General features: G+C 35.8%; 1 protein-coding gene across 4 annotated transcripts in view; it reads right to left on the reverse strand.

Moving 5' to 3' along the window:
- Positions 1-11,247, reverse strand: part of LOC106881268 (heterogeneous nuclear ribonucleoprotein D-like-A) — a 29,740-nt gene extending 18,493 nt beyond the window's left edge. For 2 of the 4 annotated variants that reach the window (XM_052969580.1, XM_052969578.1), the window contains exons 1-3: positions 10,700-11,245; positions 5,632-5,672; positions 844-971 (exon numbers count right to left, since the gene is read on the reverse strand). In XM_052969580.1, coding sequence (XP_052825540.1) covers positions 844-971; positions 5,632-5,672; positions 10,700-10,866 — 336 coding nt within the window. In that variant the 5' untranslated portion in view covers positions 10,867-11,245. Of the gene's footprint in view, positions 1-843; positions 972-5,631; positions 5,673-10,699 lie in introns of all 4 variants that reach the window. The other 2 variants (XM_052969579.1, XM_052969577.1) reach the window with 2 other exon arrangements.
- Positions 11,248-17,163: the final 5,916 nt, after the last annotated feature.

Below are 17,163 nucleotides of genomic sequence, written 5' to 3' on the forward strand. Positions count from 1 at the left end.
AAAACCAAAAATCCTAAGAGAGGTGGCTTTATAATAGATGATGGCAGAGAAGAAAAGGTTTCGAGCAGTATGGCTACATACATTTGTAGTGAAGAGGTGTCTGGGTGAACACTCAAAGTACAAAATGAGCAGAAGTGTGTGCAGGATGTAGTACAAAAGAACCAAGTGTGAGTGGGTAGAGATTGCAAGAGTGTGTAAGAGTGAGATGAAGAGAATAAAATAAAAAACAAGTGTTGAGGGGGAAGACTTAGTGAACGGTGGATAATAGGTAGGGAGACCAAGGCACAAGGCCATACATTTAAGGGAAGGGTGGTACTGGTGCTAGGTAAAATGCTGTAAAATTTGCCGACAAGAAGGCAACCAGCAGTAGAAATCAGGCCTAATATGGGATATACAAGATGTGGGCCTCAGTTTGTATGGGATATACAAGATGTGGGCCTCAGTTTGTATGGGATAGCAAGAACTCGACTGACGACCAGTTTAATCTATGCCAGCCTTGAAAACAGACATTAAAACCAATCAGTATTTGGATGGTAATAATTTTATTGAACCAGTAACAAAATACAAGGCATTCTGTCTATCATTTAATTCTGACATGGTCATAAAATCTAAGGAACAGGCTCTGGTTTCCTCCAGTCAAAACAAGTACACAGTACAAGTTTTATCTATCTTGGTCCGAACGAACTTACAACAGATGGCTGCAGCTAGAATATTGCAGGGCATATAGTTCGCTACTTCCCCTCTCCACACACACACACTCACCCATCTCCTTAATAGCAAATATCACACAGCTGTCACTCCTTTTGAAGAGAAAATGGAAACATTTTACCAAATTATTCTTACCTTATCTACTGTCTGTTCTTCTTTGAAAAGGACAAAGCCAAAACCTCTGGATCTCTTTGTAACAGGGTCTGTTTTTAGATTACAATGTTCTACTTCCCCAAATTTAGAGAAATATTCTCTTAAGTCCTCTGAAGAGAGACAGGGGTGAAAAAGAAAAATCACTTTATAAAGTACTGTTTTTGAACTCTGAAAGAGGAATTATAATCTTAGTTTAAATTATCCAAGTTGAAACTTAACTGGAATTTAAATTGGAAAAACTCAAAATTGATTAGAGAGAAGATATATTTCTAGATATCACTTAAAAACCAGCATTTAATTTATCCTTGGTGCAAATGATTTTTTATTAGGTATGAAAAGCCAAAGTCTTAGTCTGTAGCATGTACTGAAACTGAGAATTATACAATTGGAAAAGGAGGTAAATCAAAATGGGAGAAATCCCAGAGTGAAATCACATACCACGTCCATAGACCAAGTCTAGTATTTCCTACTGGATAGCTGAAAAAGATCAACTTTCGCATGAAACATTTTCACACAGCAATTGAATGTTTCCACTAATGAAATCAAGTCATTAAAGAGCTTAAAATTACCTGCTAAATAAATTTTTTAAAATTTAAACCGCCGTGTTTTAAGCATACAAATAATATACATATTAATTTAAAAGATAGTTTATTATACAAAAATATTTAATTTACTAGCTACCAAAAACAAAAAACAAAAATCCCTTGGCATTTAAACATCTAAATACACCGGCGTAATGTTAAGTAATTATTACTTTTAATGAGTACAAAATAAAGCAATCACTTGCTAGTAATAAAAAGTAAAATTGAAAAAAACTGCTTTTATATTTTTATGTAGGAATGCACCAGTTATTGTAGAGAAAAACTTAAAAACAATCAACATTTTAGTCACACCAAACAATTTTCTTTCTTTTTTTTATTTTTAGAGAAAAAAAGGAAAAATTCGCCAACTAAAAATCTGAGATTGCAGACAAAACAGATATGAGAAAGGAAATAAGGCAGTTAGTTTAGATCTAGTAAGAAAACCTGAGAGAGAGAGAGAGAGAGAGAGAGAGAGAGAGAGAAAGAGAGAGAGAAAGAGAGAGAGAGAGAAGTGGGGTGAACTGAAATATATACTTAGAAGAGAAAGAATCAAGTAGATGTGCACTGAGAGTGCAACAGACAGCGCCATAAAAGGAGGCAAGATCACTGGTGCAAAAAGTAGCCAACTGTTCAGAGCGTATAGCAGCAGAACTATTGACACGAAAGATGGCAACAATGACGATTCTTGTCATCATCTTGCAGCTCCTCTCTCCTGATTCTGACGATGAGGAAGTAAGAGAGAGATGGAGAATTCGAAATCTAATAAAAATGCTGAAAGAGTTATCACCGAAAGTAACCAGACATTAATGTTAATCCAAGAGAAGAAAGCTTTATTTGTCTAATTTGTCTTCGTAAACAGAATTTGTAAAACAGAAAAAAACCTCGTTTGATTTTTTTTTTAACATTTAATTTGAACTGAATTTGGAGAGTTAGATGCTCGGTGTCAATGACCGAATATAGAAAATTGAAAGTATAGGAGTATTCCTGTGTTGAAAAGTATAAATTGAACTGTCTCAAGCCGTTTCTCAGAGTTTCTCTGCACACGAGTATTAACGCTTCTCCTGTCAGCTATATATATGGTGGGGACGCCCGGAAAAGCCTTAATGCACGTATGTGGAAACTCAAGATACGGCATAAACGGCTTGAGACATTCTACATGTAGTGAATACCTCACTTTATATACATATATATATATATAAATATAATTTATATTTATAAATTTGGCATACCAGTATTTGGATAAACATCGATAATACAACAGTCCACAGCAAACGAAGAATTATTAATTTTCTTAGAATTCTCTTTTCTTTATTTATTTATTAAGTATATTCGACGAAATTTTTTAAAAATTTAATGAGTGAAATAATAATGAGATGAATGGTTTTCTTATATGAGAAAAGAGAAAGATGGGAAGAACAATGAATGAGGGTTCAACGGTTGACCGTGGTGTGTGTATATATGTACGTATATATGCATATACTCACTTTATATGTATTATATATATATATATATATATATATATACACACGTGTGTGTGCGTGCGTGTAAATAATGTATGAGGAGAAAGAATTACGATGGGTGTCACGGAAATAGAACAACTCGAAGTGAAACTGGTATTTGTGGGCAAGAGGAGTATAATACATCATAGATTAGAGAGATGTAGTGAGCCAGAATGAGACACGTAGTTCGAACAAGACTGGGGAAAGGAATAGTTTGTTTCCCGGTTTTAAAATGTTTAGCTGGATATTTTTAATTGAACATGAACGATGAGGTGATGAGGATATGAAAGACGATACAGAAATATTGAAAGGGGAAAAAACAGGAAAAATGACAAAAGAAAAAATAATTCGAGATGAGGAAGGAGTGAAGGATTATAATTAGTCCAGCGTCACAAGCACCGGCTGTTTATCGTTAGTTATTACAATTTAAACATTTTCGCAGTAGATTACTATAACTAACTCCTCTACAATTATAATTTATTTTTATAACTACACAGTCTAAAAATTAATATACATAACAATCGGCTTTTCTTTGTTATCAACGACGATAACCGGTTATTTTAGAGAAGGAAGTCACTAGTTTTAATGGTGAATCAAGCCAGAGAAACAAAATATTTAAGTCATTTAATCTGCGACTGATTTCTAGCTGTCTTAATCCACACACGGAATTAAAGCATTACTGGAGTTATCATTAACTAATTTGTTTATTAACGACACATCATCAATAAATGCAAGTAAATGCCAAACTATAACGGATCAATAAGAATATCATGTGTATAAGTGATTTAGGCACGGCGACAATTATGCAGGAGAGGGTTGCAATCGAGATTACAGCTAATTATTTGGGTAATGGGGAGATAAAAAGTTAAGGCTGAATAATTAAATGGCAAAGCCGATTAAAAATTGTTGTGACTGACTGCAACTGCTCTCCTTTTAAAGGGATACTCCTGCTGCTGTCATCATCTAAAAAAAAACCATCGCCATAACTAAGTACACTTTATCATTTCAAACAGATTTGGATACACACACACACATAATCAACCAGAGATGCACTACCACAGGTAACACACAACTTCGGACTGCATACACAGAATGTCTACTCATTCTATTGTTTATTCAATATACACGCTCCTACAGACATATACAGTCGTTAAATCAACAACGGCCTAGATATATACACTCCTCTGTTTGTAGCCGTCACAGAGCTGGAGTGATCGACTGATGGTGGTGAAACTGCAAAAGTGCATTAATGGTAACATTAAGAATAATAAGCAGTAATGAGAGAACAAAATTAGTCCCATGGTGTAAAAATGGAGAAGAAAGAAAGGCTGACGACTGTGAGGGGGGGGAGCAAGATTGGCGGTGGTGATCTTAGAAGGTAAACCCGCGAAGAGAGAGAGAGAGAGAGAGAGGGAGGACTAGAACCTGAGTAATATGTGTACTGCTGATGCTATATGGAGGACTGCTTGAGAATTTATGTGAGACATCACGTTCTGCATTGCTGTCAGAGTCAGCGACTACATTACTCTGTAAATAATTGTATATCGGTTGCGCGCGTGTGTGTGTGTGTGTGTGTGTGTGTGTGTGTGTGTGTGTGTTTGTGTGTGCGCGCGCGTGCGCGCAAATATACACACACGCACATAAATGTCAAGAGATTATATATTTATGCAGGAACATTTTTAATAGAGGTGTAAGCTTGAGAGCATGTATAATTAATTACTTAGGTACATACATCCATGAACGATCATATCTAACAACCAGTGCCCGACGGGGAAGGGGTCTTAGCAGGTGCACAGTTTCAGACACGCTGGTGGTAAGTTCTTTCACAGATACGACACCGAAAATGTAGTGATGTACAAGAGATCATGGATCACAGTCAACATGAAACCATTCGCTAATTTAATCCTCATAATTTCCAAAGAAATTTTAAACAACGTTTTCATTATTCTACACATTCACACGGTATCAGACAAACAACCCCTTTCGTAGAGGAGGAAGACACCGAGATCGAATACAGGAGTAGATGATACACAATTACTACTACTCTTACTACAACCAGCAACATCACTGCTGCTGTTATTACTGCTTCTGCTATAGCTAACTACTACTTTAACCAGTATCAATGTTGCTATTACTGCTTCTACTACAGCTAGTAGTAGGACTACTACTACTTTACCCAGTATCACCACTGCTGCTACTGCAGCTGATACTACTACTATACAAGAGCTGTTCATGTGTGAAAGAATTAAATGAATTGAAACAGCGATTTGTCTTGGAGAAAGAATTAAACCATAGAAATGTGTGATCGTAAAAAATTACTACAAAAGTGAATAAATTATGCTTAAAAGATGGGGGCGGTGCAGTGAAGAGAGAGATGGTAGTGATGGTGGGATTAATGTTTTAGAGAGAGAAAGAGAAGGGTTTAGCAGTAAAGTCAGATATGCACATGTAATTATATATAACTATTATTGTTAAGAATACATAAATGTGCGTGTGTGTATGCTTAATATAGTCATCAGTGTTTGTGCTCAGTTATTTATAGCTACATATATGCCTGCGTATGTGTTTATATATATATATATATATATATATATATATATATATATATATATATATACACACACACACGCACACGCACACATGTGAAAGTGTAAGGTGCACACACATATATATATACATATATTACTTACTGGCAGTTGTCTCCCAACTTAATCCTCCAACAAACAGTTTTCTGTAAAACAAATAAAAATCAGTTATAATAACAGAAAATTTACAATTTATTCAGTAAAACAACACTGAAAACACTTACGGGTGAAGGGTCAGATTTTATACATCTAAATATAATTATGTAAATATGAATGTATTTTATACACAAGCATTTGTAGAAGATAAGTATAATTATGAGAACTTAACTATTGTGATTTTAAAGCACCAATTGTGTCTGTACGTGTTTTATATATAATGTTAATTAATGTGTATATGAGTATATGAATATCTGTAAATATATATATTTATGCATGTCAGCATGGAACATGTGTACGTTAAATGATGGACGTGTATATTTTATACACACACACAGAGAGGGAATTATGTACACTTTAAATATACGAAATCCAATAAAATAACGTGAAGAAAAGACGGATATTCCCTCAACTAAGTCTTCCTTTAACAGAAAAGGAGAGAAAAAAAAGCTACAAAGGAAGCCATCTTTGATAAGAACCGGCGTTAAGGTGGACGGCCACAAAATCGTGGAATTATTTCAAATATAATTTTTTCCCCAATACATTTTGACGTGTGAACTTCATACATCCGCTTCTAATTCATCTTGCTTACACTATAAAAGATCAAGATCTAATTCTTTTTTTCTTCTTTATTTCTACGAGAAAATGGCACCACTATAACCATAGAAATTGCAAACAAAAGCCATAATTGTATTTCATGTTTATGTTTTTGAAATGGCTTTTAATTTTCACATCGAAAATATATTTTCGAAATCATTATTACTAAGATAATATAGATCTATTTGTCGACTATTACAGAACATCTCTCTCACACGAAAACTAAAAATTAGATAAGCTACTGAATCATTGTATACACACACACAACGGACTCGTACTCAGTTTTCGAGAAGACAAGTCTGCCAAAAGTTCAAGTCTTAGCAGAGACATTTTCGCTGAAGTTATGAGAGTGTACGTCAGATTCGTTGTCCAAAAGTGACATGAAACAACGGTTATAAAATGCTTTAGTATCTAGTACACGGTCATCTAATTTAGAGAGAAGTGGAGAATTCCATATTTATTTAGCAGAGCAAGTGAACGAGAAAAAGCAAAAAAAGAAACGGAACATTTCAAATATGCCTAGATCTTTTAAAAACAATTTAATTGTATCAAAATATTTCTGTTTATCAATAACGGAGTGATGTTAGAACGATGAATAAGCCGCATGGCTGAAACGAATAAAAGAATGCGTGTGTGCGTGCGCGCATATATATATATATATATATATATATATATATATATATATATATATATATATATTAAAGAGAGAAGTAGGACTGCTGTGGCGATGCAGCAATACATCTTGTTTGTTCAACACCTGATCGCAACTGAAATTCCTCCCTGCTTGCCAACTAAAATATCAAGGAATTCCAAGACACATACACACACTTGTGTGAGAGAAACCATTTTAAGAGTTTAAAACAAAACAAAAACATCAATAATATTGTTGAGCAGTGTTCAATTACCTAGACCAGATACACTGATTGCCTGGTATAATGTAATTAAAATATCAGAAAGTGCCAATAAATACCAGTGTATATGAATCTGTAGAATTATACACATACATGTTCCTGAAGTTAAGGTATGTGTTAAAGATATAATTTTTTTAGAGACCAGGAAGTGAAAAAAAGAAAGAGACGAGTTTATAATTTAACACTGACATTAATGTGCACAGCGTCTGATATACATATTTACAAATGTGTGTAATCTGAAGAATGGAAAAACATCTCTCGCACCAAAGAAATCGGATTCTAAGTTCTTATCAGTGAAATAAACCATTTTCTTCGTTATACCACTACTTTGCCAATTATTACTAAAGCTTCTATATAACTACAATACAGTGAAAACCGGTAAATAATTACTGATAACGTTATCAAAATAAGTGGGTCCCTAAAAATATAGACCAGGATATCTTTACATTCAATGTTTATGATACAATCCCAGTGGTCACAGTAACGATCTTCCACAGTAGTTCGAACCAACAATAGGGGTTCTCGATGTGATCAATCTGCTAGAAACAGCAGCCCCTCCCCCACCTTTACCCAAATCACCCCATCTTTAAAAAAATGGGTACAGTGAATACTGTAGTCCTATTTTAAAGGTTGAAAAGACTGCTCAATCAGGAGTGACTAAGGGTTAAATAACAACCCCTTTAGATCGTTATTTCCGCAGTACGAGATTGCTATTGCGGCATTATCGCTATTCTCCTCCTATATTATAATTATACCAAACAACGAGCGAACCATCAATACACCACCTCTCCCCGCATAATATGAACTCAGCTCCATTTGCTAATTTTAGTACTAAATGATTTTTGCAGAAAGAAGATCACCAGAAATTTCTTCAAGCTTTCATTTTCTATGTTGTTGTATCAATTTCTGTACTTCCACTTCCTAAAAACTACAGTATTTCTTATCATATCGTTATTACTATATTGTTATTGCTCTTAACGTTCTGGGTTCAAATGTTGCCGAGCCATCTTTTCGAGGTCGATAAAATCAGAACCAGTCAAGTACGGAGATCGATGTAATTAATTTCCCCCTCGTCAAAATTGCTGCCCTTGTGCCAAAGTTACGAGGAATTATTAAGACGACGGGGTTGGCAGAATCGTCAGCGCGCTAGACAAAATGCTTAGCGGCATTTCTTCCAGTTCTTTATGTTGAGTTCAAATTTCGACGGGGTAAATTTGGTCCTTTCATCCTTCTCGTAATCTATAAAATTTAAGTACCAATCAAGACGATGTAATTGACTTACCCTCTCCTGCAAATTTGTTGACCGAATGCCAAAAATTTGAAACCATTATTATTATTATTAAGGCAGTGAGCAGGCAGAATCGTTAAGCACGCCGGCTTAGCGGTATTTCTTCCGACTTTACATTCTTAGTTCAAATGCCGTCAGGGTCGACTTTGCCTTTCTTCCTTTCGGGGTCGATAAAAGATGTACCAGTAGAACACTGGGGTTGATATAATTGACTTGACCCCTCCCCCTAAATTGCTGGTCTTGTGCCAAAATTTGAATTCATTACTACTACTACTGACATACTACAGCGATATGCAATTGTCACTATTTAACTAGATATTAATACTACTACTACAGGCTAGCATCATTAGTTTCTTCAAATGAAATTGAGCAAACATTTTCATGTTATAGACACATTTTCTTGGAAGGTTACGATACAACTAGGTTAATACATCATTGATTATTACAAAGAATAGTCGATGATATCGACCCAGTTCATGTCACTACTATTTTACTTCAGAATGGACACAAACGTAGCTAAAATACCTCCTTTTTTTATGAAATAATAAAATATATTTCCTCTTGCCTATCATCCATATTATTAACGTAGAATGCTTTTGCATCGCTAGATTTCTGTTAAGTTCAGTTGTTTGATTCTGTTTAGATACTATTGCTTCGAAATGAGACATATTAAACCAATTCCGACCGAATTTGAACTCGGAACTGAGCAAAAAGTAAGGACGTCAAAAGCATTTAGTGAAACATTCGTTCAATCAACACCAACGCCAATTTAGACAGGTTTGTAGTATATAAACGACAGAATCGACCACATTATAATTACTGGTACTTATTTCATCTAGCTTCGAAGAAATCTCATTGATAATCGAACTTGGAACAGTGCCGTTCTGTTATACTAGTTACCCTAAAACCAACCAACCAGTGCGTCGTACAACCATCTCTTTTACCTGCAAGTTGAGTTATGTATCTTGCCAAGGGACACAACAAAATTAGTACAGGCACGTTATCAGAATATTTTTAAAACTCTAGATCTGCCACTAGATTCTAAGAACCGTCATAGACCAATATATCATTTATTTTGCCTTTCATCCTTTCGGGGTCGATAAATTAAGTACTAGTTAAGTACTGGAGTCGATCTAATCGACTGGCCCCCTCCCCCAAAATGTCGGGCCTTGTGCCTAGAGTAGAAAAGAATATATTATTTTTTATAAATCAAGATCCACTACTATAATTTTGAGAGCCTCAACTATTTATCCACAATTTCTACAAGACACAGCAATTTTAGTAAAGGTTGAAGGATATAAAATCGACCCCAGGGGAGATGAAAGACAATATACAGTGACGAAGAGACAAACTACAAAACAGATTTATTTTTGTTATTGTTGGTAAATTTTTAGAAGTTGTAAAAATTTACCGTTTTTTTTTTTACGCCGCAACAATATTGATGAAAATACTTCCTTTATTGCAACAGCTATTTTCCTCTATTGCCAAGCATTCCCGGAGATGCTCCCATTTTCCTGGATCACGACAGACAAAACTTAAATACAGTAGTCAACAATAATTACGTTGTTTTTCCAACATTTCTGCCAAATTCGATGTTCCATTGCAGCAACAACCATAAAACTATTAATAGTTCTTCATAACGTGAAGTGGAAAGAACTTTTTGCGATGTAGAAGTAAAGCAGTTTTAATTGAGAATCGAAACCGAGACATGGACTCCATGTTTATTAAGGAAAAAAATACTAACGCTTTTAAATTCACACAAAACGGATATTTTTTATACATATATGCTTCGAGAAATGTTTCTTACAATATTCATACCTTTTCTAAAGAACACAATAATGGTAAATTCTTACATAGGAACATACTTCCCAATAAGAAAAGAGAGAAAATTGGTAATGTAGAATTGTTATACATTAGGAATCGAAATGTGATCGTGAACAGTGATCGCTAAAAGCCATCCAGAAAGGAAGTCAAAAATGAAGCGGGGAATGGGTATATGATGTTCATTCTATTGTAAAGAACAGCTGAGACAAATTAAGCGAAGTGAAAGTATTACAAGATGGAATCGAAACCGGGTCACGGATTGGGACAGCTTCATATTGAACTCCTTTAAGGATTCAGATGTACAAAATGGGAGATTTAAAACTGTGTGATGCTACGTTTCAATAAATCGTAATATTGTCAATAATAATAAAAAGAAGAAATCAAAACTACATCTCACCTACTATCTTCATCATCATTGCCTTTACTTTCCTCTCCATCAACTGTCTCCATTGCCGCCGACTCCTCAAAAGTAGTGACGGCTTTCTCCACATTTTCGTGGCCATCAATGTTGTTAGCTCCATTTTCTCCGTCCATCTCCACAGTGTCAGTCTGGAATTCTGCCATTATTTGTGTATATGTGTATATATTTGTGTATATGTGTATCTAAAGTTATCTATATTATATATTTAGCGAAATATCTATCTATATGATATAGATTCAATCTTTAGATGAAAGTGGGGGGACAATACACTTACGACACTCACGAGAAAGGTAGCAAAAAGAGATTAAAAAAAAGTTAAACACTGTCTTCCTGTACGTTGGTGTTCAAATGTATATAAATATATAAAAAAAAATGGTTTAAAATCCCTAAAAAAAATTAAGCTAAGCCCCTAAAAAAATAGAGACCTTTGGCAGCGTGCTTAGCGCTGACAATGTCGTGTCTACAGCAAAAGAAAAAATCCTAAATGCAATTCTTCCAGCTAAACTCAAATAGTTTGATTCTGATTGGCTGAAGCAGAGAAACGAGCTCATTAACATAATTGCAATCTCACGAGATTTTCGGTTAGAAGGAAAAGACGATGAACTCGAACACAAAGAGAAATGGACGGTTGAGTACAAGCACTCACTCACAAATATATTTTATGTGCAGAACTATGTTTATATAATTTTTTGTAATGATAAACACAAAAACTGCTAAATATGTTGACTGCTGTGCAAATGTAGGGATTAAATATATATATATACAACTTTGCGCGTATATATGAGAAAAAGCACAGATAAATTCAAATAGACAGGGACATACACAAGTAGGTATCACTCGTATGCATGCGTGTTTGTGTGTGTATATTTATAAATATATATATATATATTTATAAAATTCATATTGCGGGATTTGTGCTACCGTATACATACGCACACTGAGTGATCGGGACAAAAAAATATAGAGTCAAGCACAAATGAAAAGGTATGTTTATTCGTATGCATAACATTTAAAGAGCTATGTACACGCATATAGTCGGAAAACGTCATGGCTGCACATAATAAATATACAGACACGCACTCTCATGGAATACTCGGATTATGAGAAGGGGAGGAAGTGTTACAACGACAAAAGAAGGAGATAACAAAGACATAAACGAGAGGTGCTGATTAAGTGGCGGAGTAGGAGGTGAATTATGTAGAAATTAAAACGTGGAGCAGAAAGTGTAATAGCGAGAGAAAGGGAGCAGTAGTATGAGGTTGTTGAATGAAGTAATACAGTAGAATATAGAAGGTGGAAGGGGAGGTAACGATGTGAGTGAAAGGCTATACTAACAACAGAGTGGGGTAACGAATGAATAAGCAACGCCAAAGTAGTGAGGGAAGGTAAGGAGGGGTACGTCGGCGTATTGACGCGGAACAAAAATTCAAAGAAATCTAAATAAAAACTCAAACAAAACGAAACGGGAAAAACTAGACACAACATCCGTCTTCATAACTCTTATATCTGTCTCCCTACCTCGTTCTCTTACTCTCTCTGTCACTATAGTTCCATCACACACTCTCTTTATACACACCTCACTACTTTACACTTTCGTCGTGGGCGATTGCGAAGCTTGTTCATGGTTTACTCTCAACTGTTGTAATAACGCCAGTTGTGGATTGCCTTGAATGATATATAAATAGACAACACACAAACGCAACTCATATATACTCAGAATGCACAGTCATACATGCCTTAATAACACGCACATGACAATTAAGAGATGCATATACATACACAGCTGCAGACTGTGTTCCTACTTCGACACAGTGCCAGACGAAAAGAACAAATTAAACAGTTATGTAAATTTTTGAATAATTTGAGGCCTTGAAGCATAAATTGATGCCCACTCGGAGGGAAATATTTGAACAGTTCCTAGCACATTGTTCGCTAGCACTTTTCTATTGTATAGGACTGCAATTTTCAGCACTACTGCACATTACACAAAAATAAAATAAAATATTTAAATTGTGTCAATGCTCAAGTCACAACCCTCTCTCGCTCTCTCTCTCTCCCTCCCTCCCTTTCACGCTCACATACAGACACAAAGCTTACAACGCGAAGGAAGTCCCAAAGGATTGGGTACCAGACAATCAGCTGAAAAGTGCACAGTTCGTATCGTGACCTTGACCTGTCGATTAGGTTTAAGGTTCATCGATCATGCTCGTCTGGGAGGGCCATCCCTTTCTCTTCTCACTAATTTATTATGTAAAAAAAAAATACTGCAACTCTATTGCTTCTCAATATACCATAATTCTGCTACACTGCTGCATCATCTATACTACTACTGCATCACATACTGCGTGACACTACTACATTTCCTGTCTTTCACACAATACCGCGCTACACTGCTATACTAGTGCATCACACTATACAACCTTGCACTTCTACACTACTGCATCACACTATACAACACAACACTGCTAGTCCACTGCATCATACTATAAATTGTTGCCAAATCTCAACTCTGTTACATCCTATTGTCTAAAATATAAGGAAGGATATATTAGACAATGTAACCTCTGACATACAACTTTGAACATAGATCTACTACATCACATCTGACCTAAAGCTAAATAAAATATCTATAGAAATAGACAGGATACTGGAGAGAATCCAATACATTCAGATAGTCAAACTGCATCCCATACAATTAACAACTGCATGTCAGAGTGTACTGTATGGTCATCAAGTAGGAAAAGGCATGGTATATCTGGAATAATACATCTTTGTATAACCGCAGATGCATGCTATAGGTCTGTTCAACCAAGCTTAACTTGAATCCCCTCTACAAAATTCATCCATCTTTCCTACTCTTTTCATTATCTTCAGTCCAAGTGCTTCACAATATAGCCATTTTTTGTCTTTGAGCAAAAGTCTGACTGTACAAAAATTCAAGTTTGCCTAGAATATTTTCTTTTCATTCCAGACTTAATAGTAAATCTACTCCAATTTGGAAACAAGGGACACTGTTTGTATGATGGTGATGTTCATTTATAACTATTATGTGATGCCATGAAAAGGAGAAGCAAACACGCGCACCCACACACGCACACACACATACATACACGCGACAGACGTCTTTCAGTTTCTGCTTTCGAAATCCACTCACAAGGCTTTTGTCAGCTTGGGGTTGCAATAGAAGACACTTGATCAAGTGGGACTGAGCCTGAATCTATATGGTTGAGAAGTAAACTTCTTAACCACCCACCATGTCTTTGTGTGGTCAAAGATTAGAAGAATCATGGGGGTGTCTATGTCTGCTCACAACTACATAGGCACCTAAAATAATTAATGAAAGTGTCATACATGTTACCAAACCATACTTGTTCACAGGTGATGGCTGCAGCTCTCTATTACAAAATTAGTTCTGCATATTAATACACAATCATTAGTATGGATAGTCTAAAAATTATTATATTTTTAAAAATTCACAGTACATCTAGATACCCTCTGCAGCACAACATTTGAGATCTTCTACACTACATGGTTGCTTAGCCTGCTAGAAATAGCAGCCAAAGCTCATGTTAAGAAGTTTGCTTCCCAACCACATGGTTTTAAGTTCAGTACTCAATATTTACATGCTACTGTGTATAGCTTTATGTGTGCTTTCAGATTCATTATTCCAAAAAAGAATTATTTCGCATTCTCTCTAAAGTTAATCAAATTTGTATGATGTTAACAAGTGTGTGTGTGTTACAGTAAGGGTCATAGCCCAACTAATTAGGAAGAGAGTTAGTCTAGATGAGATGCAGTTTGGTTTTGTATCTGGGAGAAGCACCACTAATGCTATATTTCTGGTGAGGCAGCTGCAGAAGTACCTAGCCAAAAATAAACTTCTGCACTTGGCTTTTGTTGACATGAAGAAGGCCTTTGACAGAGTCCACCACTCCCTTATCTGGTGGTCAATGTGGAAACTAGGGATAGATGAGAGGTTGGTGAGAGCTGTACAAGCCACATATAGGGATGCTGTCAGTAAGATGAGGGTTGGCAACAAGTATAATGATGAATTTAGGGTAAAGGTAGAGGTTCACCAAGGATCAGTCCTCAGCTCCCACTTCTTCATCAGAGTCCTCCAGGCAATAACAGGAATTTAAGATGGGCTGCCCTTGGGAGCTCCTCTATGCTGATGACCTTGTTCTTATAATTGAATCTCTTCCAGAACTAGAGAAGAAATTTCAGGTGTAGAAGGAAGGTCTAGAATCAAAGGGCCTTAGAGTTGACCTACCAAAAACCAAAATCTTAGTAAGTAGGAAAGCAGACAAATCACAAATCCCTTTCAGGTAGATGGCCCTGCTCAATCTGTAGAAAAGGCATAGGTAGAAACTCCATAAGATGTACCCAGTGTAAGCTAGTACACATAAGGTGTACAGAAGAAGGTTAACGGGGAAAATAGGTTTTGTGTGTGGAAGGTGCACAGGTACAACAAACACTAAAATTGTACAGAAAATAGACTCCATCAAATGCCAGTGGGGAAAGCTGGAAGTAGTTGATAGCTTCCTTTATCTAGGTGGCCAAGTCAGTAGCAGAGGTGGCTGCTCTGAGAGCGTAGATACTAGAATAAGAATAGACTAGGCAAAGTTCAGAGAGCTCCTACCTCTGTTGTTAACAAAGGGCTCCTCCCTCAGAGTGAAAGGTAGACTGTATGATGCCTGTGTGGGAACAGCTATGTTACACGAAAGTGAAACATGGGCTGTAACTGCTGAGGACATGCATAGGCTTGAAAGAGAGGAAGGCAGTATGCTTTGCTGGATGTGCAATGTTAGTGTTCATGTACAACAAAGTGTAAGCCTCTAGAGAGAAAAGCTGGGCATAAGAGGCATCAGTTGTGGTGTGCAAGAGAGATGACTGTACTGGTATAGTCATGTGATGCATATGGACAAAGATGGCTCCGAGTTCGATTCCAAGCAGTGACCTGAATAATAATAATAATAATGATGATGATGATGATAGTAATAATAATAATAATAATAACATTGAAAAATACCTCAGGGATGAGAACCCAGGTTCGAAATTTCCCCAAGACACCTGATGAAGGCTGGAGGGTGTATCAGCCGAAACGTTGTATTAACAGCATTAATTCTGTTTGATTCGTCCAAGTAAGGAAAAGGGAACATTAAAATGGTGATGATGATGATGATGATGGTCACAGCTAGAATGTCTTTGATGATAAGGTCTATTCAGTCAAGGCTGACCTGGAGTTAAACAGCAACAACAACCTTATTATCCCCAGACACTATGCTGGAATGCACATGAGCAATAATAAATGCAGAAGAACAGTCAGGGTAGTAGAAAAAAAAGTAAAGTGCACAGAATATTACACTACATCTTATTGCCTCTCAGGTCATTGAAGAAGCTTCTGTGGAGTCGCTGAATCAGCTAGTAGCCATATTTCCTATAAATCATACTTGGGATATATTAGACACTGTTGTACCTGATATATAAAAAGACTAGATGGTCATCATGGTTGGAACAGTGTTGATCATATGTCTGATCAACCAGGACTGACCTGGAGCTAAACAACAAGAACAGCTCATTCCATGCTAGAGTTTACAGTGTGGTTTCTCAAATAATGTGGGAGTATGGTATGAGAATTTATTTAATTCACTCCTGCCACCCCCTCACCACCCTAGTCTGAAATGATTTTGGCCATTTTTTTTTCACTATGCACTTAAAACCTACGAGAGAAATATTTTTGGTTTTTAAAAAAGTTGTTAATAATTTCAGAAGAAAATGTGTGATTTAAGGGAGATCTGGCTGTTGTTTCTAGTACATCCCAAAACCTCCCTCCTCGTATCTTTCTCACTCACACATCTATTGATATTTTTCAATATTTTTCTCCCCATAAACAAATGTTATGGAATGATGATGTCAAAGTAACACACATGTATCCTAACCAAGCAAGGCCATGTTATGTGTAGGTGTAAGAAAAAATACCTAAAAACATCTTTAGTGTTCATATTAATCTGTCAAATATAGTGCTTATTTGTTCACATTATTTTGAATTATTCAGGTTCAAGAGGGGTGTCCACAATATTTGCTTGTAATGTTGTAAATTTTTTACATACAGATTTGAAATCTTGTCAGTGGGTGCTTTATATACCACTGGTTTATAGTTATGTAATTTTTGCTGATCTTGCTGTGTAAATTTAATTAACAGTTGTAAAAGCAAGAACACTATGGATAATCACTAAAATTGAAATTCTTAATGCATCTTAACTGTTTGATTATCCCAGATGGGATAATCAAATATGCTAAGACAATCTGAAAACAATAGAAACTTTTATATGTTTACCGGTTTTTATGAAATTTTGGGGTTAACAAACTTGGGTTAACAAAAATGTTAACTTCATTAATTAAGGATTAACAGATTAACAGACTTAAGCCCAATTTTGCAT

The sequence above is a fragment of the Octopus bimaculoides genome, chromosome 7 (genome assembly GCF_001194135.2).
Source record: "Octopus bimaculoides isolate UCB-OBI-ISO-001 chromosome 7, ASM119413v2, whole genome shotgun sequence".
NCBI lineage: Eukaryota > Metazoa > Mollusca > Cephalopoda > Octopoda > Octopodidae > Octopus > Octopus bimaculoides.